The sequence below is a fragment of the Elephas maximus genome, chromosome 4 (genome assembly GCF_024166365.1).
Source record: "Elephas maximus indicus isolate mEleMax1 chromosome 4, mEleMax1 primary haplotype, whole genome shotgun sequence".
NCBI classification, from domain to species: Eukaryota; Metazoa; Chordata; class Mammalia; order Proboscidea; family Elephantidae; genus Elephas; species Elephas maximus.
Genome location: NC_064822.1, coordinates 41,536,496 through 41,563,988, shown reverse-complemented (window position 1 = coordinate 41,563,988; position 27,493 = coordinate 41,536,496). Strand labels below are relative to the sequence as shown.

General features: G+C 39.7%; 1 protein-coding gene across 2 annotated transcripts in view; it reads right to left on the bottom strand.

Moving 5' to 3' along the window:
• Positions 1-1,346: 1,346 nt before the first annotated feature.
• ITGA8 (integrin subunit alpha 8) overlaps positions 1,347-27,493 on the bottom strand; it is a 227,043-nt gene continuing 200,896 nt past the window's right edge. For both annotated transcript variants that reach the window (XM_049881925.1, XM_049881924.1), the window contains 3 exons: positions 19,607-19,708; positions 6,564-6,686; positions 1,347-4,433 (listed from right to left, as the gene is read on the bottom strand). In XM_049881925.1, coding sequence (XP_049737882.1) covers positions 4,347-4,433; positions 6,564-6,686; positions 19,607-19,708 — 312 coding nt within the window. In that variant the 3' untranslated portion in view covers positions 1,347-4,346. The remainder of the gene's footprint in view (positions 4,434-6,563; positions 6,687-19,606; positions 19,709-27,493) is intronic.

The following is a 27,493-nucleotide window of genomic DNA, read 5'->3' as shown; positions in this document are numbered from 1 at the left end:
CAAGCAAATTACAAATATATGTGTTCACCATGATTATTCCTATGCACTTATATATATTCCTTCATTCAAGAAATCTTGTTAAGCACTGACTATGTGTTGTGCTGGGGGTAGGGGACACAAAGGTGAAAAGACATGGTTCCTGCTCACACTGAGGGTCAGTCTGGCTGGAAGATACTCATTTTTGTGAAAATAATGAGTGCCTTCCACATATGTTTGCCAACCGTGATCTCCCCTGTGAGGTGTTTTTGTAAGTGCAGCTATGCCAATTTTTTTACATGTTGTTGTAAAAAAATTAGTACAGTGTGCTTATGAAAATACCTCGTGGTGGAGGGGAGGGTGAGGTTGGCAAACAAACGTAGAAGACGTGTGTTATCTGCATAAAGATACCATGGTAATTCAGGAAATTGCTACCGAAGGGCAGGAGGAGCACTGAAGTCTGCTAAAGACAGAAGGGAAATCTTCATAAAGGAACTAAGATTTACATATAGGCAAAAATTAAAAGGCAGTGTAGAGAGTATACACCAATGTTCATTGCAGCACTTTTCACAGTAGCCCAAAGTGAAAACAACAGAAACGTCCATTAACAGATGAATGGATAAACAAAATCTGGTGTATACATACAACGGAATATTACTGAGCCATTAAGAGACATGAAGTCCTGATGCATGCCACAACATGGGTGAACCTTGAAGACATTATGCTGAGTGAAATAAGTCAGTTGCAAAAGGACAAATACTATATGATTTCACATACATGATATAAGCAAATATATAAAAACCAAGGGTTATTAGTGGTTACCAGGAGGAGTTTTGCTCAGGGGGCATTGAGCTTATGTTAATGGTGGTAGAATAATTTGGACAAGGATAGTGATAATGGTTGCACAACCATGAGAATGTAATTAATGTCACTGCATTGTACATGTGGAAATTGCTGATTTGATGAAGTTTTTGTTGTATATGTTTTCACCACATATACAAAAATACATAACCATGACATTAAAAAAAAGGCAATATAGAGAAATCAGTTGTATAAAGATGATAGAAGTGATTTAAAAAATTTTAAAAACATCTTTATTGACATATAATTCACATACCATAAAAATCACCCATTTAAAGTGTACAATTCAATGATTTTATTATATTCATGGAATTGTGCAACCATTACTCCAATATACACTTAGAACATTTTTATCATCCCAAGGAGTGTCTTACTTTTGCTTCTTCAAATTTCTTCCAATGTTGCATATTTTTATAGTGAAGAATCAAGGTATAAAGACATGAACCTTTGATGCCTGGTCATTGTGGGAAAGTTTTATGTTGCAATGAGAAATAAACCAAAGCATGTCATAATGTCTTTAATTTTTTTATTGTATTAGTGACAAAGTAAATCGGTACATGAATATCTTCACAGATACCTACACCGGTATTTAAATAAAACAAGGAAAAGTGTTAAGTTCTAAGAGTGGACTTTCAGTGGTGACTAGTACATACAGTTTATTTCCTCTATAAAAGCCTCCAAATTTATAAAACAAAATTTGCCCATTTTTCTATGTCTTAAAAACCAGCTGCAAGAATTTAAAAAGAGAGTTTTAAAGATAGGCTCTAAGACGAGAATAGCACATCATGAATTGCTAAAGCAAACGGCAATGCTCTAACGAGAAACAGATACACTCAGTGCGTTGTCAGAATGTTCTTAAGAAATATGGGGCTGCTCAAGAAATACAACTGGAAAGGTCACCTGACTTCAGTTTTCTCCCTTCCTTCACTTGATTCCACATCCAAAGTGGCCAAGAAGGCCCCTGTGTGCAGGATGGCCCTCTGTGAAATGCCCTTTGGTAGCTGTGCTTGTGGGCAGGCTGAACGTGCAGCCCCTCCTAGGAAGGGACCACTCCAGTGGAGACCGTGAGGAAGGCTGTTTGCCTCCTGTCTTGCTCCCGTTCGTTCTGTGTCCAAATCTTCCTCCCGGAATCTATAGTTTCCTCCAGGTGTCCACAGGGCCTTGTGTTCAGCTCGCCTAAAAGTTCCGAGTTCCTTCAGGAATGTTAGCTTCAAAGGCAAGGGGTGCCTTTTTTGCGGGGGCCTTTTATGACTAGGGAAACCCTGGTGGCGTAGTGGTTAAGTGCTACGGCTGCTAACTAAGAGGTCAGCAGTTCAAATCCACTAGGTGCTCCTTGGAAACTCTTTGGGTCAGTTCTACTCTGTCCTATAGGGTCTCTATGAGTCGGAATCGACTCGACAGCAGTGGGTTTGGTTTGTTTTTTTTTATGACTAGAAATCCCGAGGAGCTAATTTCTATTGGTGAAATTTCAGGCACTATGACAGGAGTTAGGGCATTATTTGGGGGCAGAGATCTGTCTGGCATCCCTCAAATTATACTACAGAGATGGCCACCTACCTGTAAAACCAGCTCTAGTAATACCTAGACCCCCAGAGGCTGGTGTGGAACCCTCAATCTCTTTGAGCCACTTGGAATTCTCATCCACAGTCTTTCACCAAAACTGGGAGCCAGATTTTAGTTCTTGACAGGCTTGAAGCAGCTACCAGGACAGGATTTAATTCACAGGCAGGAACAATCTGAACTGCAACACTGTATTTTTCCATATGCCTTTCATTTGGTTTCCAATGAATTACTGCAGCTGTAGCCAAATGGCTCCTCTCCAGGTTAAAGCATGACTTAAAATTTAGTGTCTGTGAGTTTGGCTCCTCTTTCAAATAAAGTGTGAGTGTTGAAATTAGAATACATTTTTTTTTCCAACTGCTTTGTAAACTCCAGGATTCTGGTCAGTTTGTTCTATCATACTTAATATTCAAGATCTTAAAAAAAAAGATAATTAATGCCAGTGTAAACATGCTTCAGACATAGGTCTATAAAATATTGCACATAGAAATTTGTTCAGCATTTCCTCATTGTAATTTTTCATTATTATATAAAGGATACAAAACTGTGCAGACTATATGAATTTGGCTGGTCGGTTTTACTTCAAATATGGTAATACTACACAGGATTATGGATTATTTATGACAGTTTTAAAAATCAATTTTTTTTGTGACGGTTAAATTCAAGATGATGAAAAATAGCTTAAAGACGAGATTAGTCTCCAAAGTTGTGTACTATAACAATTACCAGTAAAAATGAGTAGTAAGGTTGAAATAAGTAATTTTAGATAAAATTCTAAATTCCTATTTTCTAAGTTAATCTCATACCTGTGTAACTATATTTCCTTATTTATGTTCAACATATTTTCTCCATATTTATAAATGTGAGGCATACAGAGAAAATAGGTATTGAATCCAAACCTAGATATTGGTGTTGATTCTTACAGATATTAAAAATAATGTATTTACCAATATTGCTAAATTACTTTTTAAATGAATGAACTCTAGAAATTTTAACATTACTTTTAAACACCAGGCAGGATAAAGAGTATCTTGGAATTCATGAACTGTTAGCTAATTCAACGGAAAGAATTTTTTTTTTTTTAAAGAAAAGGAAATATAAACTCAACATTCTAAGCTAACTTGAGCAAATGTGAGTTCCTGAATAGTGTGAATCAAAGTAATTTCGGGTAGAGAAAGGCAAGGTTTTAAGAGAAACTGACTCCTAACACCAGTTTGCTTTTTCTTAGCACTGTCTAAACTCTGAAGAAGCTTCCCTTAAGCGATTTAGCTGCACAAAAATGGTTATCTTAGAAGGAGATTGAGTGATTAAAAAACAAAAACAGAAAACTAGCTAACCAATCTTAATTCCCAAGTCTTCTGGAAGACCAGATTCTCAACCTGGAGAAATGGAAAATAAATAAATAAATTTCTGTCCTCACTTACAAGATTATTCTTTGTAGTTTCCAAAGTACTTTCACAGTACCAACAACATATTGCTTCTCTCCCTGAGCCATAATATCATAAGAAATGCTTCTTTTCCATAGGGAGGTGTCATATATTCCATTGGATACAGTAGTGCTGGAAGGTTCTGTCCTAGTCTACCTCGTAAATTCTACAGTAATTCAGACATTTCATCTTTGCAACTTAAGTTGGATTTACCTGGAAAGCCATCCAAGCTCCCATATACATTTTAAAGTGTCTATCAAATACAGAACGACTAAGGCAAAAGAAATCTTCCACTATTGGTAATCATTTCTACAGTGTTGAGGGTGTTTCACGTCCCAAAAGGGTCATTCGACTCCCGTGGTAACTTCACCAAAGCACTGCATAGATGAGGTGATATTTTTCAGGGGGCTTCCATTTCCTAGCTCATTGGCAGGTACAGGAAAGCCTCTATTTAGCCCTGTGTCCTTTCTTTCCTTTGAACTGGACCAGTGTTTGATTTTTTTTGGTCTTTGTTTCCCCTTTTCATGCATCAGGGGTTTTGTCATTTGTCAGTTGTTCTCTGTCGGTCGTATCATCTTGTGGAGGTCTTGCTCTATCAAAGAATCCACACTATGAAAAAGAAAAATGGGTGATAAAAATAAGTCATTTTATGGGAACTTTCACATGTGAATCCCCTCGTCTAAGAATGCCGGGTAATACTCCGAATTTTTACTTTCTGTATTTTATAAGGAACTTGGAGTTCTGTGAATATAATCTGCCTAACCCAACTCAAGGGAACCCTGGTGGCATAGTGGTTAAGTGCTATAGCTGCTAACCAAAAGGTCGGCAGTTCAAATCCACTAGGTGCTCCTCGGAAACTCTATGGGGCAGTTCTACTCTGACCTATAGGGTCGCTATGAGTCAGAATCAACTCAACAGCAACAGGTTTGGTTTTTTGGGGGTTAACTCAACTCAAACCCACTGCCGATGAGTTGATTCCAACTCACAGTGACCCTATAGCACAGAGTAGAGCTGCCCTATTGGGTTTCCAAGGAGTGGTTGCTAGATTCAGGCTCTTAACCACTGAGCCATCAGGATTCCATAGCCTGCCCAATTCTCCAAATTCGGAGGTGAAAGCAGTGTGTCCTTTACTGTGGAGAGGAATTTATGGCAGTTTCATAAGGTGGAGAGGGAGGTGGTGGAGTCTTTCTGTCCTTCCTACTGCCATGTGGTGGTAGAATCTCTTTTATACAGACCATTGATGGCCCTTGGATATTTTCTTGGGATTACAGCAGTGTGTCCCAAGGTGTCCTTTTATGCTTTCCTACGTGTTTTCTGGAGCTAGCAGCCACATTAACAGCTCATTAAAGAAAAAAAAAAAAAAAAAGGAAAGGGAAATTTCCTCCTGAAGTGTACTATGGGCGATCTTGGGCTAGATTACAGGAAGTGGGAGATGGTTGCGTATCCCTCTGCATTTGGTGGGACATGTAATATGTAGAGAATAATTAGATTTGTTGCTTTTATTTTGATCCTAGACCCAGACAGGCACAGGAATCTTTGTGATTTGCCAGATTAATCAGAAATTTAGAGAATAGGCAATTTTAGAATTTTCATTCTCTTTAATTTCAAATTCATATTTTATCCAAGAGAATATAACTTTTCCTAGAAACCAGAAACCCTAATTCTTAACTGTTTTGTTGTTGATTATAGGTTAGAAGCCCAATTCACTGGGTTTGTCTTTGTCTCCTAGGGTTAGTAGAACATTCTTTCAACTAGCACATATCATTGTATCATTTAATCTTTGGAAATACACTTACTATAAATAACAGAATAACACAAAAATACATTTATAAAGGTGCAAAATAGCTACCTTGGGTTCAGGGCAGCACCACATAGTTGATAATGGTTAGGAAAGCCATTATTTAGCTCATACAGGTGAGGTTTTCTAAGTTTATAGGTCTGTTAAGCATGTTGTGTGTTGTTTAAAAATAAAACACATTGTTTTTAGAGAACTGCAACAATAGTGGCTAGCTAAAATGCCACTGGGTTAATTCTGGTATAGACATGTAATTGTGACATTGTTTCCAGTTTGGAATGGAAAACTCAGTGAAACTTGGCAGCCACAGGGGATGTTGGGCCAGAAATTAATTCTTATCCTAGGTTTCTAGAATAAACCTCAATAAAACACATCAAAGAGTAAGTTAAGGCTTCCTAATGGAGTCAGACTAATTGGCAAGATTAAAAATCAAGTCCAGGAATATTATAAGATGCGTGAACCATTTGGCCTAATTGATAATTCAAGTAAACAAAGTCAAAATTTTTCTTTATTAATTGCAACTTTGTAGTCCTTATAAAGAAAAATCCCAAGGGTTGAGGACAGGACCATGTCAATAAAAAGCTTAAGACCTTGGGTAATTAAATGAGAAAAAGAAGTCTTCATAATAACATTACCACTCTAAGCAAATTGGAAAGAAGATCACAGGTCTTAGTTAACAATGTCTAACTCTCTCTATATTTATTTACAAGAAATCTCAAGATGAAAGCAACATTAAACACCCACGGTCTTCTTAAATGTCAGCTATATAAGCACATTACATTTGCCAAAGCAAACAAGACACAGTTTCCCCTTTATGTCCGTCAGACTGTTAAAAGTCCCCAAATCATGCCTCTAGCATTGCCTTTCAAAACCTCAACCAATAGTTTTCTAAATCCCCTCTGCAGTGTCTCCACTCAAAAAGAAAGAAAAGTAAATAAACTTACCTTCCATAAAGCTAAGGTTAAAATGGCCAGAACCAATAATCCAAGAAGTATTGCTAATATTATTACCCATAATGGGATTGAGAAGGAAACGTTTGGGGTTGCCCAAATAACTGACGTCTTAATCTGAAATGGAAAATCAAACAAATGAGCTCTAATTTGAAAATTACGTGGTGAAATGAAGCCGTAATTACCAATACAGTAAAACCTGTGAAAACCAGAACCTGTGCAAGGCTGCCACCTGTCAGAGAGGGAAAACTCAAATATTTTCCACTAATAGAGAGTGATCGAAAAGTGATAAGACTGCATCCTGTCAAAGGTGGAAAACTTGCAAGATCCAGAAACACAAAGCAGTCCCATTGAATTCCAGCTCTCACAGGTTACACTGTACAACATTAGGGATAGTTCTGAAAGGATCTATATAATAGATGAAATTATCCAGGGGAGATTTAAGGGGCTTCAGCACTTGGACATGGATCTTAAAAACTAACACATTCCTAGGTCTCCCAGGTCACGTGAAAGTCTGATTACAGAAACTGGTGCGCTAGTTGGCTTATGATCAGCACAGAAACCCTAGAAAGGAATTCAGTTGAACCAGGAACCAACCAGGTCACCTGTGAGGAAATCTCTGGAGAGGAATGAAATTGAGTTGAGCTGGACTTTTTATGGCAACAACATCCAGAAGTAGACCCCACAGAATGCCAAATTTGTCCACGCATGTTGCTGCATAGGACTGAGATGGCCCACTGGATGTGTAAGAAGGTGTTGTTGTTAGCTGCCATTGGGTCAACTCCAACTCATGCCGACCTTAAGTACAACAGAATGAAACGCTGCCTGGTCCTGTGTCATCCTCACAACTGCTGGCATGTGACAGTTCATCACTGAGGTTATTGTGCCAATCCCCCTTACCAAGGGTCTTCCTTGCCCTCGTTGGGCCTCTACTTCACCAAACACAATGCTTTCTTCTAGCAATGGATCATTCCTAATGATGTGTCCAAAGCATGGACAATGTTCTATTGAGATCCATAAGGTTTTCATTGGCAAATTTTTGCAAGTAGATGGTCAGGCCTTTCTCCCTAGTCTGTCTTAGTCTGGAAACTCTGCTGATACCTGTCCACCATGGGTAACCCCACTAGCATTTGAAATACTGGGGGCATACCTTCCAGCATCACAGCAACAGGCAAACCACTAAGGTATGACAAACTGACAGATGGGTGGTGGATCAGGAATCATGTAATCCAATCCCCTCATTTTAAAGATGAGAAAATTGAATCCAGAGGGGCTAAGTGATTCACACAGCTAGTGCCTGTGCCAGGTCTCTTCGTCCCTTCAGCCCTTCCCCATTGGTGAAGAATACCCAGGGTGCGAGGCTAGTCATCTTACATTTTATAAAAGTAACTGCAGTGAGTGAAGTAAATGAATGCTTAGTTGTACTGATGGGTTGGAAGTCCCTTCAATCCTAAATACCTAATACTCAGATCTTAATTACAGCAAACAGCTGGGGAATGGAACCTATTTCATCCCCCATTGCTGCCAAAAAACTTGGAGAGATGAGACCTTCCTACCAGGACAGCATGCTCAGTGTATATTAAACAGCCATACTTCCTGTGTGGGCAGAAGCAGCAACCCCTACTGCCCATGCACTGGTGGCCTGTGCCTCCGGAAGCCCATGTAGCAAAGAAGCAACAGTCCAAACAAAACCAAATTTTATTCACCAAGGCAGGCATACCTGGATTTACAGAGTAAGTGCTGCTTGTACCCATCTGTCAGTTTGTTGTACTGTGGTAGCTTGTGTGTGACTGTGATGCTGGAAGCTATGCCACTGGTATTTCAAATACAAGCAGGGTCAACCAGGGAGGACAGGTTTCAGTGAAGCTTCCAGACTAAAACAGACTAGAAACAAAGGCCTAAAAATCTCCTTCTGAAAATTAGCCAATGAAATCTCTATGGATCACTACAGGGTACTGGCCGATATAGTGTTAGGAGGTGAGCCCCTAGGTTGGAAGGCATTACACAATACCTACAACCATGGACTCAAACATGCCAGTGATCATGAAGATGGCACAGGACCAGGCAACGTTTCATTCTGTTATGTAAGGTTATCATAAGTTGGCGGCAACTTCATGGCAACTAACAAGAAGCACTACCTCAGCCAAACTGGACTACGTGTTCCTAGTTTTAAATGTGTTGGCTGGAGGGATCACAGTTCCAACCCTGGCATGTACTCAAGAGCTCCAGGCACAATTCTATAACCCATGAGAGTAAGGAGAGGATAAAATCACAACTGAGCTCGGTGGCTCTGGAACCTACCCTGGCTGGAGACATAAATGCTTTCACAGCCTGAACCCCAGTACTGGCCTCTCCACAGTCCCTTCTTTCTTCTGCCTTCTTAACCACAGCTGAGCCCTAATGATTTAATTCACTTCATTCTCCAGCTGCAAACACCATTTCTATCTAAACTAAACAAGAGCACTGAGACTGTTAGTGATTCCACACTGACAACAGTGCTCGCTAGGGACTTGGTTTATTTTATACTTGATACACGCTCTCAGTGAGAAAAAAGCCAGCCTTCATCTACTCATTGCTATACTTTCTTCCTTTGCCTGTTAACTTCCCTCACCAGTATTACCTGTATTTCATCTGACCCGTCAGTGAGAAGGCAACATCCCATGACCATGATGGCATTGTCCTCATACTGCTTGTCTCAGTACAAGGTCAGGACACAGATTCTGCAGCCTAAGTAATTTATTCTAAAACAGTCTTTTGCAAGTTCATGGCTACCTGAGCAAGTCAGGAACTAGACCACTTCTCTTCATGTCCTTTTGCTTTAGTGAATGACATCTAGTGGCATGTATGAAGTCAGTGCACAATCCTAGCATTTTAAGGTACTCAGAAAGTGCATGAGGTGGGATTTTAAAGTGAACCTAATGTTACCGGGAGCAGCCTGACAGTTTTGGTAAAGAGGATTTCAACATTGTGGAACCAAAAGGGGCAGTAATGATCATTTATGCCGTCAAGTCAATTCTGACACATGGCAAAGTGTAATTGCACTCCATAGAGCTTTTAAGGCTGTGACCTTTTGGGTGCAGATTGCTAAACCTTTCTTCCAAGGTGCCTCTGGGTGGGTTCGAACTGGCAGCCTTTTGTTGAGTAGTCCAGCACTTAACCCTTTGTGCTAATCAGGAACTCCACTGATGGAAAATCTAGAGCCATGGAAAATTCTGAGGTTGCTTATAAATGTTTCTTCCTCCAAAGCTCCAAATCCATTGAAAGGATATTCTATATTTTGTGTGGTGTTGGAGCTTGCTAAAATTTTCTAATAGGCAATTCATGGTAAGACAGGTAACAGACACTTCTCGATTCTCCCTTAATTAATACCTCAAGTCACCTCTTGCTGTTCCCTGTTAAACATAGGAAAGAGCCCTAGTTTTATAAGTAAAAAAACACACTAAAGGAGTCATAAATAAGGGCCCTACAAGGTTCAAATTGTTAGTTTAATAAAAAATAAAAGGAATGGAAAGAGTGAACACCCACTGAGTACTTTGCTGGGCTCCTTTGCCACTTGGCTCTTGCAGTTTTTGATGTATGGTCTATAAAACTGGTCTATCTGTAGGAACAAGGAGGAAAGTCCCTCACAAAAAGCTAATAAAGATTTTTGAAGGGTTCCGGGTGTTTTGCAACAGTGATGGAAAAGAAAAAATAAAGCATTAAATTGACTACGGTATGCTTATTAAGGGCCCTTGGAGGAGGGAACATTGTTACAGCTAATAGTTACAAAACTGAGTGGCCATTCATTTACACTAGCTTCCAAAGATTCTGACAGCAGAGTCTTGAAAACGTCTGTGAGTACATGCTTACTACCATCCCTTTCAGTTCCCGAATTCTGAAATTCTCATAATCGAGACTTTTGTCAGTCTGTTTCCAGTAACATTTACGTTCGTTTAGAAATACCTCTTCACAGCTCTTCTGTGAGTATTTTAAAATGTTTTTGTTCATTGTTGAGACAATTTTGACTCGTGGCGACCCCGTGTATGCAGAGCAGAACTGCTCCACGGGGTTTTCAAGGCTGTGACCTGTTGGAAGCAGATCACTGGGCCTGTCTTCTGAGGTACCTCTGGGTGGGTTAGAATTGCTAACCTTTTGGCTGGTGGTTGAATGCTTAACTATTTGCACCACCAGGGACACTTAAAACCTTCGAATTATGCAAGTCAGACACATTTCCTACATGTATTCAGATGGAATTCACCAAGGGGAAGGGTTGTAAGAGTCTTAAAAGAGTGCAAACTGGGAGTGATTCTCCCCCTTCCCTCACTCTGCTATTGGGACATCCATGTGGCACTAAGGCTGCAAAAGAAAAAAAATCTTCACGACTTTTCAGATTAAAATGGGTGCAGGCGCTGAAACCGCCCTGCCACCCCCCAGTAGTTTGCTGAACTTATCTAGGCTTTTCGTGGCATAGTAGAGAAGCCACTATACTACAGAGAGTAGAAATGTAGAAAACCAACAGTAGTTGGATGTGACCCAGAGCATTTCTTCAGATTTCCAGTGCAGAGGAGATTGGTGACTGGTACTGTAAAGAGATAGGCAAAGAGCCCAAATCATTAGAAAAGTCCTGTTTATGTCTTAAGGAGTGCCTGGGCAACACAAATGATTAAGTGCTGGGCTCCTAACAATAAGGTTGGTAGTTTGAACCTACCTAGAGATGCCTTCAGACAAATGCTTGGTGATCAGCTTCTGAAGGGTCATAGCCTTGAAAACCCTGTGGAGCACAGTTCTACTCTGACACACATGAGGTCGCCATGAGTCAGGATCAACTTCATGGCAACGGTTTTGGTTTGGTGTATTTATGCCTTGGAAAGGGAGGTCTCTCTGGTAAAACACTGATTAGGGAATCATGTGACATATTCAACATCTGTAAATGGCAATGGGACATTTTATCTGCAAGTAGAAACCAGGAAAGCAAAGATATTCCTAAAATTTAATGCTCTATGTAGATAAATTATAGATTTCAACAATAGAAGCAAATGAAAAAGAAAAGGACATAACATCATTTTTATAGGACCAAGGTTTGCTATTTAAATGTATATTTGTACCATGGAAATCGCAGAACGGTTCTGGGGAAGCCTAGGCAAGAAGTGAGATGGTAACAATTACTAAAAACTTGCTATTTCTAATATTTATACAGGTTTTGCAGCTCATTTTGACAAGCTCAGAGAAGCTTAGATTGAAGTATTCATTGGGTAATAAATTAAAAAATGGTTACAATTCTTAGAATTTCTAATGACTGTTGTTGGATGCTGTTGAGTTGGTTCTGACTCACAGCGACCCTATGCACAACAGAACGAAACACTGCCCGGTCCTGCACCATCCTCACAGTTGTTGTTATGCTTGAGCCCATTGTTGCAGCCACTGTGCCAATGCATCTCATAGAGGGTCTTCCTTTTTTTGCTGACCCTCTACTTTACCAAGCATAATGTCCTCCACTACTGATCCCTCCTAACATGTCCAAAGTATCTGAGATGCAGTCTTGCCATCCTTGCTTCTAAGGGGCATTCTGGCTGTACTTCTTTCAAGATAGATTTGTTCATTCTTTTGGCAGTCCGTGGTATATTCAATATTCTTTGCCAGCACCACAACTTGAAGGCATCAGTTCTTCTTTGGTTTTCCTTATTCATTGTCCAGCTTCCACATGCATATGAGGTGGTTGAAAACACCATAGCTTCGGTCAGGTGCACCTTAGTCTTCAAGGTGACATCTTTGCTTTTTAACACTTTAAAGAGATCTCTTGCAGCTGATTCACCCAATACAATGTGTCTTTTGATTTCCTGACTGCTGGTTCTATGGGTGTTGATTGTAGACTCAAGTAAAATGAAATCCTTGACAACCTCAATCTTTTCTCCATTTATCATGATGTTACTTACTGGTCCAGATGTGAGGATTTTTATTTTCTTTATGTTGAGGTGTAATCCACACTGAAGGCTATAGTCTTTGATCTTCATCAGTAAGCACTTCAAGGCCTCTTTACTATCAGCAAGCAAGGTTGTGTCAGCTGCATAACATAGGTTGTTAATGAGTCTTCCTCCAATCCTGATGCCCTGTTCTTCTTCATATAGTCCAGCTTCTTGGATTATTTGCTCAGCATACAGACTGAATAGTTATGGTGAAAGGATACAATCCTGACACACACCTTCCTTGACTTTAAATCATGCAGTATGCCCTTGTTCTGTTCAAACAACTGCCTCTTGATCCATGTACAGATTCCTTATGAGCACAATTAAGTGTTCCAGAATTCCCATTCTCTGAAGTATTATCCATAATTTGTTACGATTCACACAGCCGAATGCCATCGAATAGTCAATAAAACACAGGTAAATATCTTTCTGTTATTCTCCAGTTTCTGCCAGGATCCATCAGCAATGATATCCCTCATTCCACGTCCTCTTCTAAATCCTGCTTGAATTTCTGGCAATTCCCTGTTGATACACTGCTGCAGCCGCTTTTGAATGATCTTCAGCAAACTTTTACTTGCATGTGATATTAATGATATTGTTCGATAATTTCCACATTCAGTTGGATCACCTTTCTTGGAAATAGGCATAAATATGGATCTCTTCCAGCCGGTTGGCCAGGTAGCTGTCCTCCAAATTTCTTGGCACAGACGAGTGAGCACTTTCCGTGCTGCATCCGCTTGTTGAAACATCTCAGCTGATGTTCTGTCAACTCCCAGAGTCTCGTTTTTCACCAATGTCTTCGGTGCAACTTGGACTTCTTCCTTCAGTATCATCAGTTCCTGATCATATGATACCTCCTGAAATGGTTGAACGTCAACCAATTCTTTTTGTATAGTGACTTTCTGTATTCCTTCCATCTTTTTTTTTGATGCTTCCTTTGAAATCTTCTGTTCACTTCTTTCATTTTATCATTTTTTCCTTTTGCTTCAGCTACTCGATGATCAAGAGCAAGTTTCAGAGTCTCTTCTGAAATCCATTTAGGTCTTTTTTTCTCTCCTGTCTTTTTAATGATCTCTTGCTTTCTTCATGTATGATGTCCTTGATGTTATTCCACAACTCGTCTGGTCTTTTGTCATTAGTGTTCAACGCGTGGTTGAGAACTCAGCTGCTAACCAAAACGTCGGCAGTTGGAATCTACCGCTGCTCCTTGGAAACCCTATGGGCAGTTCTACTCTGTTCTATAGGCTGGCTATGAGTCAGAATTGACTCAAGAGTAATGGGTCTAATGACTGAACACTGATTTATAGCAAGAATTTTTTATCCATTTCAAATACTATTTGTTATCCCAGCTTCTCTGAAGCTCTGTGGTTATCATCATCAGTGCCAAGCTGGAACCTTCCTGTAATCCTACTCTAGATCAGTACAGTCCAACAGAAATATAATACAAGCCACACGTGAAATTTTAAATTTTCTAGTGGCCACATTAAAAAGATTATTAACAGGTAACATTAATTTTAACAGTAAATTTTATTTATCCCTAAATATAAAAATTATTAGCAACATGTTATCAATAGAAAAATACAAATGAGATGTTTTACATTGTTATTATTTTATACTAAGTCTCCAAAATCCAGTGGAGTCTTCAGGTGGTAAATGTACCTGGCTACTAACCAAAAGTTTGGAGGTTTTAGTCAATCCAGAAGAGCCTTGGAAGAAAGGCCTGGGATTTTTTGAAAAAAAAAATTCAGCCATTGAAAACCCTATGGAGCACAGTTCTACTCTGACAGACATGGGGTTGCCATGTGTCGGAGTTTACTCAGTGGCAACTGGAAAATTTTACACGTGAAACATATAATTCAGACGCTAAGTTTTCAACGTTGAAGTGAAATGTAGTCCTACCAAACCAATAAAGTCATGTTTAAGGAGAAAATATTTTTGCCATAGATTGAATTATGTCCCCCCAAAAATGTGTGCATCAACTTGGTTAGACCATGATTCCCAGTATTGTGTGGTTGTCCTCCATTTTGTGATTGTAATTTTAAATTGCGAGGATTAGGGTGGGATTGTAACAGCATCCTTGCTCTGGTCACCTCCCTGATCCAATGTAAAGGGAGCTTCCCTGTGTGTGGTCTGTACCACCTTTTATCTCTCAAGAGATAAAAGGAAAGGGGAGCAAGCAGAGAGTTGGGGACCTCATACCACCAAAAAAGCAGCACGAGGAGCAGAGCGCATCCTTTGGACACAGGGTCACCATGCCTGAGAAGCTCCTCCTCAACCATGGGAAGATTGAGGACAAGGACCTTCCTCCAGAGCCAACAGAGAGAGAAAACCTTCCCCTGGAGCCGACGCCCTGAATTTGGACTTGTAACCTACCAGACCGTGAGAAAATAAATTTCGTTATGTTAAAGCCATCCACCTGTGGTACTTCTGTTACGGCAACACTAGATAACCAAGACAATTTTGTACTGCTTGAGTTTTTAAGTTCACATTTACATTAGTTTAAATGAAATAAAATTACATATTCAGTTCTTGAGTCCACTAGCCCCCCTTAATATTTGCATGTGGCTTGTAGCGACTTGGACAGTGGAGCTCTAGAGCATTCTGTATAATCTCACACAATGCTACAATTAACGTAATTGCCAAAGTCCCTTATTATAAGATTCTTGCAGCATTAAGGTGGGCCCAAGGCAGAAAAAAGATAGAGTGTATTTGGGAATAAAGGTTTGCTTTAAGAACATAGGCTTGATGTGATTAGACATTTCAACTGCTTTAAGAAAGAAAGTTAAAGTTGAGTAACTGCAGTACTTAAAACTTAGGGAGAAAAATTCAATTGAAAACCAACTAATAAATGAACTGTTTTCATTTATCAAGAACTGCAGCTATTTAAAGAAATAGTGTACAAATTTAAAATTCACTTGTTATAATTATATGCAAACTTAGGAAGTGGGACCCACAAATTATAATTGGTTACCCATTGCCATCAAGTCAATTCTGACTTATAGCAGTCCTGTAGGACATAACAGAGCTGCCCCATAGAGTTTCCAAAGCTGTAAATCTTTAGGCAAGCAGACTGCCACATCTTTCTCCCATGGAGCGGCTAGTGGATTTGAACCACTGACCTTCCCATTACCGGCTGAGTGCTTAACCACTGGACCAACAGGGGTCCTCGTAAATGGTGTAGATTTTCTGAAAGTGATACTAATTAGGAACATTTAATCTTACCTTCATCGTACCATAAATCTTATTGTTCTTTATTAGGTTGAAGGGCCATAAATAAACCTTTAATATCCCTACATTTTATCATTGACATTTATGATATGTTTTTGTATATTTTGACCAAGTACCAAGGTAGATGGAAAGAGCTTCCTTGTATTTTCAACCATAATTAATGTTGACATGTGTACATATATATCACAAAATCTTGTGTAAACATACTTCATTGGGGTCACAAGAATGTTTTAAATAAATGTACCAAGATATCCTACCTACAGTGCCATTTTCAACAAAATTATAACATAAAATGGACTAGCTGAACATACATTTTGCTAACATTTAAATAGCCACTATGAGACAAGTAGTCCCTACCGTAAGTTTGAACTCTAAACAATTGTTTAATATATGAATTACATTTTAAGGTGCTGAAGTTTGGCTGAGGAGACTCAAAACCAAATGGATACACACTTTATGGGTGAGTTTTTAAACAAGGATTTTCATGAAATATTTTATAAGAACCACCTTTGGAGTTAAACCAGACAATAATATTCCCTTGTAGACGTGCATTATGGAATTCAGCTTCAGTTCCAGGGCATACAAACGGCCAAGTTCATTGGTGAGGCAAAGAAAGTGCTCAATTAACTGAGTAATTTTTTTTTTTTTTTTTTGCTGGGCTGTACTGGTTAAACGTTCAGTCATATCCCTTTGCATCATGCAACCTTTCCCTCACCTTGGACTATGACAAGCATCACGTTGCATAAGGAATTCATTTGTTATAAACACAAATAGTGTGCAAGTTGCAGATGGTGGGGTGGCTATTTCCTTCAATATTCAAAGCTTATGTATGCCTCAAGAAATGGTTGAATTATGACCATGTTGAAAAGGGAGTACAAACAAACCAATCATCCCACACACAGGTCTACGAAGACAAGCAAATATTACTTAGTCTTATTACAAAAGAAGGAATTGAGAGACTTTGAAAATTTGCAAAGCATGGATTGGAGCGCTGATGATTCTCAAACTACCTATTCCAACTGATTCTAGACCTTAATGTAACTCTCTTCTGCTGGGCTCTCTTCATAATATAAGAATGGCAAGACGTTGAGAAGAAATTGCTATTAAAAAAGGTCTGCCAGTTCTCAAATCAAGCCACAGCCAGACTGGCTCTCTGTACTGTATAGTTAACTTTATACTGGCAAGACCTCCAGTTAGCCAGCTATTGAGTGGTTTGAGAGCATCCAATTCCAAAATGTTTTTCCAATAACCTTTACATAACTGGTGTGGTAAATCATCTACATCAGATAACAAAACCTCTTTCTTTTTTTCTAATGCAGTAAAGGGGCGGTGAGGGTAGGGAAGCATGTATCTGATCATCTGGTGGGTCTTTTATGATGAGCTGAGAACAGCAGGCTGTCACCTGTGGCCAGTACAGAAAGATGCAATGCTGTTGACGGAATCAACGAAAACATGTGTTTCTGTTATGGAACACATGCTCAGAGAAAACAAAACCAAAAAAAAAAAAAGGGGGGGGGGGGAGCCTAGATTTATCTCCCTTAGAGCTACAAGGCTTTGAACCTCTTTGGACATTAAGTATTAAATAGCCAAGCCTCTGCTTTCTAGGTTGGACGTAAATCCAAACTGTAGTAGACATCTCGTGAGAGAAAGAGAGGCAATCTAAATGAAGAAAGATGTAGCAGTGCTTGCTTTGAAATGCCACCAAGGCTTACTGAAATATTTTGACCGTGCAAATCTTAATTATCATTTCCAATTTTGGCTTATGTAACTTGGCCACAGAAAGGAAGATATTTTGGGAAGGTTGCTGAAATTTATTGAGACATACTTCGTTTCAGGTACAATGTCAAGGCTTTACAGAAATAATTTTATTCACCTTGACAATTCATTAGGTGTATATTAACAGCCGCAAGGAAGTCAAGTGACTTCCCTAAGGTCTCATGGTGGGAGCCAGGGGGAGCCAGGCTAAAGCCCAGTTAATCTGTCTCTCCTTGGGATCCTGCCTTGGACTTTCCTCTCTGCTACCTGCCTATGCCAGAGGCACTCAACGCTGGCTTCGCTTCAGAATTGTTACTTGTAGAACTTTTAAAGCACAGTGCCAGGGCCCCAACCCCATAAACCCATTGCAATTGAGTCAATTCTGACTCATAGCGACCCTACGGAACAGAGCATAACTGCCTGATAGGGTTTCCAAGTCTGTAATCTGTATGGAAGCAGACTGCCACATCTTTCTCCCTTGGAGTGGCTGGCAGGTTCGGACCTCTGACCTTTATTTTCGGTTAGCAGCTGGGTACTTTTAACCATTGCATTACCAGAGCTCCTTGGCCCCACCCCAGACCTACTTAATCCTGATATTTGGGGTGGGGCCTTAGCATGTACGTGTTTTTAAAGTCACACTAGTAATGATTATGCTGTATAATCAGGGTTGAGAATCCTTAATCAAGGGATTGATTTAATTTAAATTACTAAAAGTAGATTAGGCTGTTGTGTGCTGTTGACTTGATTCTGATTCATAGTGACCCTATAGGACAAAGTAGAACAGCCCCACAGGGTTTCCTAGGTTGTAATCTTTATGGGAGCAGATCACCAGGTCATTTCTCCCTCAGAGTGGCTGGTGGGTTCGAACCACCTACCTTTCAGTTCGCACCAAACACTTTAACCATTGCACCACCAGGGCTCTTTAGATTAAGAAAGATTAAAAATGACAATTAATTTTTAAGACCTAGACTGATAAAGATTACAATAGTATTAACTTTATACCATCGGATGCAGTGCTTCTCAAAGGTTACTGTGCATATGGATGACCCGAGAATTTTGTCAGCATGAAAATCCTGGCTCAGAAGGTCTGGAGTGTAGCCTGAGTCTGTTTCTACAGTCTCCCAGGCGACGCAGATGCTGCTGACCTCTGCAGAACATACTTTGTGTGACAAGGACCTGGGATCAAGAGTTCAAGTGGAGGGTTGAAAAGAATAGCCAAAAGATAAATGCTTTCTAATCGCTTTCCAGAGCCCTATCTCTGATCACCATCACAAATAACTTTAAAGGCAGAGTTTGGATAACTGTGCCTGCTGATCCGCTTTCATCCATTCCTTGTTTCTCTCTGCAGGGTCCTGCCAGGTTGCTGAGGATGGCAGAGGTTGTGCTGTAACAGGTATTGGGGTGTCAGTAATATCTATTAACAGAGTCTCTGGGTGATGCAGACAGTGCGCTTGATTACTACTGGAAAGTTTGCTGGTTTGAAACTACCCAGAGGTGCCTTGGAAGATAGGCCTGGTGATCTGCTTCTGCGAGGTCCCGCAATCTTGAAAACTCTATGCAGCAGTTTTACTTTGCACACATGGAGTCGTCCTGAGTCAGAATGAACTCAATGGCAATTAACAACAACAATAATATCTAATAGCTTCAATTAAAAAAAAAGTTGATTCAAATGACGCTTATAGTGCATTCTTTTTTCCAGGACAAAATTAAGTTCTTTGCACAGACAGGAAAAATGATTGGCCAAGGAGGAAGAGATTCTTCTTTCCTCCCCATTTGACTCATCACGCTGTCTTTAAAATGAAAAGAATTCAGTATGATCTCATTATAATGATCATTGCTATCTGGACTTCTCTGAAACAAGTGGCTTGATTAGAAAATGGCACTAGTCTTATCCTGTAATTTTTTGGATAGAAATTTATACAGAAAGTTTAAAAAGCAGATCAAAGCCTCCAGGGAATTTCCAGAGTGAAATATGAAAAGAGGGCTCTGAAGATGAAAACCTGTCTCAAGTCAGCATAAACCCTTACATCTAGCACGAGTTTAACAGTGATAAAAAAAAAAAATTTTTTTTCAATTTAATTATTTGTGCATATATTTTTTCAAGATACTCACCGCCATGCTTCCTCGTGGGAGTTTCACTGGCTGATCTTTATAAGGCATCTTCTTAACTTCAAAGGACACCAGGGATGCCAGAGAATAGGGGTTGTTTTTTCTCTGAAAGTAAAAACATTTTACTTAAATGTATTCCATATAAAGCTTTTTAAAAGTTATGCTAACATCCACCCAATTGTTTTCAGTGTTTTCCATTTCAAAAGCAACATTTCCTCCTTCCTTTTTTCCTTTCATCAATCTGTCCATCCATCCATTCATCTATCCAAATACCCAACCATTTACCCTTTTCCTATTTCTAAAGAGAGTCTGCCATATTAATAAAAGACTTGTGTACGGTAAGGTTACCATAACCAAAGCTGTCACATTTGAGTTGATTCTGACTCATAGCAACCCTATAGGACAGAGCAGAACTACCCTATAGGGTTTCCAAGGCTGTAAATCTTTACAGAAGCAAACTGCTGCATCTTTCTCCCATGGAGCAGCTGGTGGGTTTAAAACACTGGCCTTTCCGTTAGTAACTGAGCACTTAACCATTGTGGCACCAGGGCTCCTTAAGGTTACAATAGAAATAGAAAATCAGAGCCATGAAAATAGAGAGCACAAGCGCTTACATAGTTACTGCTCGTTTGGAACAAAGGGAAGACAATGGACTGTATACGTTTTGTTACCAGATAGAAGGAAACATGCCAGCTTTTAGGAGAGAGAATGGTACTGAGTTATAAAGAAATTGACCACATTTGCCTTATACAGCGGAATTAGTATAGGGTTTTTTGCTCAACCTTGGCACCATTGACATTTTGGATTGGATACTTTCTTGTTGCGGGGGTCAGTTCTGTGTACTTCAGGCTGTGTAACAACATCCTTGGCCTCCACCCACTAGAAGGCAGTAGCACCTCCCCCAGCTGTGACAACCAAAATGTCTCTAGTCATTGTTAAATGTCTCCTGGGGAGCAAAATCACGCTTGTTAAGAATCACTGACCTAGCACCATCCATTGTTTTTGGCAGAACTTTCCAACAAAAATCCACTTTGTTTAGTTGGGTCTCATGTTAACTACTGATTAAAATCAAAGATGAAATATTGAAGAGTAACTCAGGGAAAATAATTTTGAAAACGTAAGCTTCTGCAGCTCCTCTCCATTTAACTTAAGACAAGGATTAGATCTACTTAATGGTGTGGGGTGGAGCCCTGGTGGTGCAGTGGTTAAGAGCTCCACTGATAATGGAAAGGTCGGCAGTTCAGATTCACCAGCCACTCCTTGGAAGCCCTATGAGGCAGTTCAACTCTGCCGTATACGGTTGCTATGAGTCAGAACTGACTTGATGGCAACAGGTTTGGTTTGGTTTAGTAGTGTGCTGTAGTCGGTTCATACTGACTCTTGAAGGCTGATTGTTAAAATTTCAGGAATTTTGAGTGCCGGCTGTTAAACAGAGCCACTATTCAAAAATAATTATGTGAAGTTAAAATTAAGTAAATTATATTTTAAAAAGATGATAAATGCTTAAAACTCAACACTTCTTAGTTATTTTATTACATTTTACTATTACTGATGCTTTTGATGATATTTAGGTCTGTCTATTTTATTTGTTTTTTTTTTTCTTTATTTTATTTATAAAGAAAAATACCACATTGGTGTATTACTGGGAATCTCCTCCCAACTCAGGGTTGGGTGACATCACGTTGGTAGCTTGAAATTCGTCAGGGCGGGAGTATTTACACCACAAAAAACAGCAAATGCTACATACCAAGAAATCAAACTTGTTGCCATTGAGTTGGGTGTTCAAGACTGATCTTTCAGAAGTAGAATAACAGGCCTTTCTTCCAAAGTGCCTCTGAGTGGACTCTAACCTCCAATCTTTTGGTTAGCAGCTAAGCCCATTAACCTTTGCACCACCCAGGAACTCCTGATTGTTGCTGCTGTCGTTAGTTGCTGAAGGTTTAATTCTTCCAGTGATGGAATTGGACCCCTCTTCCACCAACTAGATTAGGACGTGAAGGAGAGTTGAAAGAGAAGCTGATGATATAAAATGAGGCTGCAGTCGATGATAAGGGGATACTGACATGCTCTCCCCATCACTATCCAATGCAATGATGCAAACTGACACAGCTTGGGGCCTGAACACATTAGGTGGTAGACAAATAGCCTATAAACAATGCAACCCAGAGGCTGATCTGATTTTGTTTGAAATTTATTCCCCCAAAATAAGGCCTCTTCCACCTTTTTCTATAGAAAGATGTACTTTTTTTTTTGTTTTTTCCAAAATGCTCTGGAGTGCCAAGAAGTGGGAAAGGTGGACTATTAGGCTATGATCAGCTGGGTCGGCATCAAGATACACTAGCTTCGTGGCTGTAGGTCGCGGGCGTGGCACGGTTAAGTATTTAATTCATGAAAAACAATTATGGGCAGAGTGATGTTATTGAGTCCAGCGTTCAAAGTTGAATGCTTTCAGCTGCCTGTTTATACGACAACTATATTATCCTTATGTTTAAAAAAAAAAAAAAAAAATCTGCTCTTCCAAACAGCAATCTATTCGTGGGATAGCAATCACTGCCATATTGTAGGCGATTTAGGATTGAAAAACCAGCCAAGGCTAATATCCCTTGGCAATACTGTGGACCTTCAACTTGCCTCACTTTGGTATTAATCCTCAGAAAAGGCCCTGGTCCTCTGTCATTACTACATCATTTAAACTGCAGTTTGCAGCCCACTGGCTGCCACTATTATGGACTTCTACACACTGATTTGCTTATGGTTGTGGTACTAATGAAAGTCACAAAGTTGGCAACATATGGAGAGGGGGGCTTTTTAGTTGGTTAAATACCTAGTGTGTCTGGCATCTCTAAGAGCTCTCCCACGCCCATATTCCGGCTGCTTAATTTCTTCCCAATAATTATTTTTAACTGCATATCCACTTTATGTAGCCCGTGTTTAAACAGCCACCATTTACCAGAAACAAAGCCTTATGAAACAACAAAACCTAAGCAATTATGGGTCAAACTTTAAACGGTAAAGGACATTTTCGTTTCAAGCAACAATCATGAAACAGGGAATCATCTAGGATTAACCTAAATAAAATCTTTTTCTGATCAGATTGTGTTCACCAGGTGGACAGGCACAAACATAATTCAGCAAGTCATGTCAACCAAGAATTGTAAACTTTCAAGCCTGGATTGTCGTTGTTGGTGGTTGCTGTCGAGTCAATTCTTACTCTTGGTGACCCCACATGTTACAGAGTAGAACTGCTCCATAGGATTTTCTTGGTTGTAATCTATATGGAAGCAGATTGCCAGGTCTTTCTTTCATAGTACCGCCAGGTAAGTCTGAACCTCCAACCTTTTGATTAGCAGTTAAGTGCAAACCATTTGCACCACCTAGGGACCTCTAACCTGGATTGTTGTTGCTGGTGGGTGCTGTCAAGTCAGTTCTGACTCATAGTGACTCCATGTGCCAGAGGAGAACTTCCCTGTAGGGTTTTCTTGGCTGTAATCTATACAGATGCAGACTGCCAGGTCTTTCTCCTGCTGAGCTGTTGGGTGGGTTCAAACTGCCAACCTTTTGGTTAGCAGCTGGGCACAAACCTTGCACCACCAGGGCTCCTTAGCTTGGATTAGGATGGCAGAAAATATTTACCTCTTTCTGAGTTGTGTGATAAAGCTATTAAAAGAGTCCCAATATATAGTATATCCTTTGAGAGAGCTCACAATAATTCACTCCTCTTTGGCATTTGGCTTCCAAGTGTGAAATAAGCACAAACTGTGGAAGTATAGAAAATTGGGATATGGCTTTGAGGAAACACAAAGTGACTTGTGCCACCTGCATCTCTGGAAGTAGCCTTTTGCCTTGGAAGGACTTCAGAATGTTGCTGCTGCAGACTGTTCTGATCCGCTCTGTTGCTGGTGGTGTTGTTAGCAGCCCTGAGCTCATGGTGATCCCATGCACAAAAGGACTGGACTGTTGTGATCAGTATGGTTTTCACCGATTTTCAGAAGTAAACTGCCAGGCCTTTCTTCCTGGTCCATCTTAGTCTAGAAGCTCTGCTGAAACCTGTTCAGCGTCATAGCAACACAGAAGCCTCTACTAACAGATAGGTGGTGGCTACGCTTGAGGTGCATTGGCCAGGAATTGAACCTGGGTCTCCTGCATGGAAGGTGAGAATTTTACCACTGAACTACTAATGCCCTGGATCTGACTCTACTCATGTTAAATATTTCTTGTTTGGAAAGTCTTTTGATTACTGCTGACTTTGTCAGGAAACACTGGTTCTTCTTTAACAGAAAAATAAGGATGCAATTTTCACTCTACTAGCCTACTGCTGAAATAGAATATTACGCATAGAACTCAAGCATGTAGTCAAAAAACTAATGATTCTTCCCTTAACTGTAGTGCAGTAATGGTGTCAGTCCTGCTTCACTGGAAAGTTTTTCTCCCTCATTTCAGTAGAATGTGATGCTTGAAGTACTAGGAGGAATGCATGGCTATATATGCGGGCTTGGGAATTCATTTTAAGTCTTCTCTTTCCCAACGCTTAGATAAGAAGTAACAGCCAAAAAGCAGAGGAACCATCAGCAAGAGTGACCATCATCAAAAATGCAAGTGGTTCAGTCATCCTTTTGACAATTCAATTAAAAAAAAAAAATGTGTAGTTAGGAAAATTGAAACTCTAGCGAACTCTATGTCACTTATGAGAAGTTGAATATAATTTGAAAAGGCCAATTACTATTTTTCAAATTGATGACCTTTTTAAGGTGTCAAAATGACATAGTTTCTGTCGTTGTTCAGTCTTTGAAGAAGTCGTAGAGCTAATAAATGCCAACATTTTGCCTGCCGAGGTGGGAAATGACACTGCAATAGAGCAAAAGGGGGCCTGTATCTTACTTTATGAAGAGATCCAATGAATTTCATAAATCTAGTAATAAAACACAATCCAGGTCAATATTCATAGATATGATAATTAACTAAAAGATCTATTCCTGGAATTTTGAAGGAAATCTATGTTCTAGAGCAGTGTTCAACTGAATTTTCTGCAATGATGAAAATCCTCTATTATCTGCACTGTCCAGTATCTTCTCTATCTCCACTAGCCCATGTAGCTATTACTACTGTATTGGGCAGTGCAATTCTGATTACATTTTCTTCACTGGAATCTGAAATAGCATAGTATGCAATTTATGTATCTCTGCAGACGTTATAAAGCCTATGTGGTCTTTTAAAAATGGCTATATAGTGATTATGGTATAGTAATCGATAACACAGAGATTGCAGTTTGACAGTGTAGTATAGTAATGATGGTAAAAAATCTGTAGCAGGCAGCAATTAGAGTATAAAATCAAACCCATTGGTGTTGAACTGATCCCGACTCATGGCAACCCTAGGTATTCCAGAGTAGAACTGCTCCAGAGGGTTTTCTTGGCTGTAATCTTTACAGAAGCACATTGCCAGGTCTTTCTCCCATGAGGCTTCTATGTGGGTTCAAACCACCAACCTTTCAGTTAGCAGCTGAGCACTTAACTGTTTATGCCACCAGGGCTCCTTATAGTACAGCAATCATTATTTCACTAGTGTAATATAGTAATATACATAAAAGAAGAGCTCCAGTCACTTCTTATAGCTATGTGACCATGGGCAGACCACTTAATCTCAGTTTACTCACCCATAAATGCAGTTGATAATAATAGTACACCTCCCATAGGATCGCCGTAAGAATTAAATGAGTAACTCATACAGAAAGCATTTATTGTGGTGTCTCGCCATAGGGTAATTGCTTAAAAGAAACCTGGCTATTTGCAAACAGATAGCCCTCTTTGGAAAGGCTGGATGGCTATTTCTTAAATTTAGAGAACCATTTAGACGTGGTCTGCTCAAAGTCAACCAAAGTGTCAACACAATATGAAAGCAGGCTATTAATAAAGTATATAGAGTTATTGCTGACTTAAGCTAAGTAGAATGAATATCATAAATAATTTGTTAGAAGAGGCTCCATTTGAGCTGCCCATAGAATCAGTGGATTTCTAGGGTTGAAAGGGGCCTTTAGTCCCATCCCTTCATTTCACAAATGAAGAAACAGTGCCATCAAAGTTAAGCACCTTGATAACAGCCAAGCAGGAATGGAACCAGGAGCTCCTGCCACCTGACCAGGTACTAACCCAGGCTTTATACTGAATGCAGAGAAAACAGATTTAAATCAGGGCCAGTGCTCTTAGTACTTGAGTTTAATGTCTGCACTTAGTTTTTTGTGCATAATTTTGCCAATGGCTAGATTTCATATATATGAATATGGGCACATGAAATTCAAAACATTGCTCACCCATATGTTCGCATAAAACTTTCACCAATATTTACCCAAACTGTAGGACCATCTACTCTGATTTTGTTCTGGCTCAAAAATTTTCCTGAGATCTCAGTGATATGACTGAGAGTAGATGAAAAAACGAAACAAAACAAAAGCAAACAATAAAACAAACAAATAAAACTTGCAGTGAACAGAAAGGAAATAGAGTTATAACAGAAACCACTTAAGTTCTAATTAATTGCTTCCCCCATATTACTATGGCTAGTGAAGTATTTTAAGAAGCATATTCAGTAGACTGAAATTATTATATTACTGTGGCAAATGGAATAGGCCTTTGTCAGTGGGGATGTAAGACTGTTGATTAAAATAATATAACTTACTTCTAATGTTCATTTGATTAGAGAAAAACCAGATTTAGAGTTTATGCTTTGAGATAACTTTCACTGAAAAGTATGCCATTAAAGAATCAGTTAACGTATCTGTGATAGCCAGCCTCTAAGATGGCCCCCAGTAGTTCTTGCCCCCTGGTCTTTCAGGCTCTTGTGTGGGTCCCTCCTATATGGATGGGGCTGATCTGTGTGAATGATAGGATATCATGGAATGACAGAATGTGACTTGTAAGGCTAAGTTGCAAAAGACATGAAAGCCTTGCTCTCTTTTGGATCACTTTTTCTGGGGGAAGCCAGCCAGCCGCCATGTTAGAAGGACACTCATACAGCCCTATGGAGAGGTCCCGATGGGGAGGAGCTGAGCCCTCTTGCCCACAACAAGCACTAACTTGTCACACATATGCTTGAGCCACCTGGTAAACAGGTTCTCCAGCCCCGGTCATGTCACAACTGACATTTCGACTATAACCCTATGGGAGATGTTGAAACAGAATCACCCAGCTAAGCCGCAGTCAGATTCCTCAACCATACAGTGAGATAATACATGTTTATTGTTTTCAGCAGCTAATTTTTGGGGAAATTTGCTATGGAACAATAGATAACAAATACAGTGTCCAAAACAGAACTCTTGGCTTCTTCTCCTAAAACCGTGCTTCCCCAAGTCTTCCTCACAAGTTGTAGGCCAAAAATCTAGGAGGCATGCTTGATGCCTCCCTTCCCTTCACTCTCTCACACCAAATTCAGCAAATACAATGGAGTTTTCCTCTAGGATAAATCCTGAACCATGCCTTGTCTCACCTGCTCTACTGTTCAACCTCAGTTTAATTCACCATCGTTTCTCTCTGGACTACCAAAGTAGCTTCCAAACTGTCTCCCTCCTTCCGGTATTGCCCTTTTAAAAGTCGTTTTATTACATTACTAAAAATGCACAAACACCAGAAGAGACACTAAATAACTGGGAGCTACTAAAAATCAAACACCTATGCTCATGCAAAGACTTCATCAAAAGAGTAAAAAAATTATTTACAGACTGGGAAAAAGTTTTAGTTATGACATTTCCGATCAGCATCTGATCTCTAAAATCTACATGATACTGTAAAAACTCAACAGCAAAAAGACAAATAACCTAACTAAAAAATGGGCAAAGGATATGAACAGGCACTTCACCAAAGAAGACATTAGGACAGCTAACAGATACGTGAGGAAATG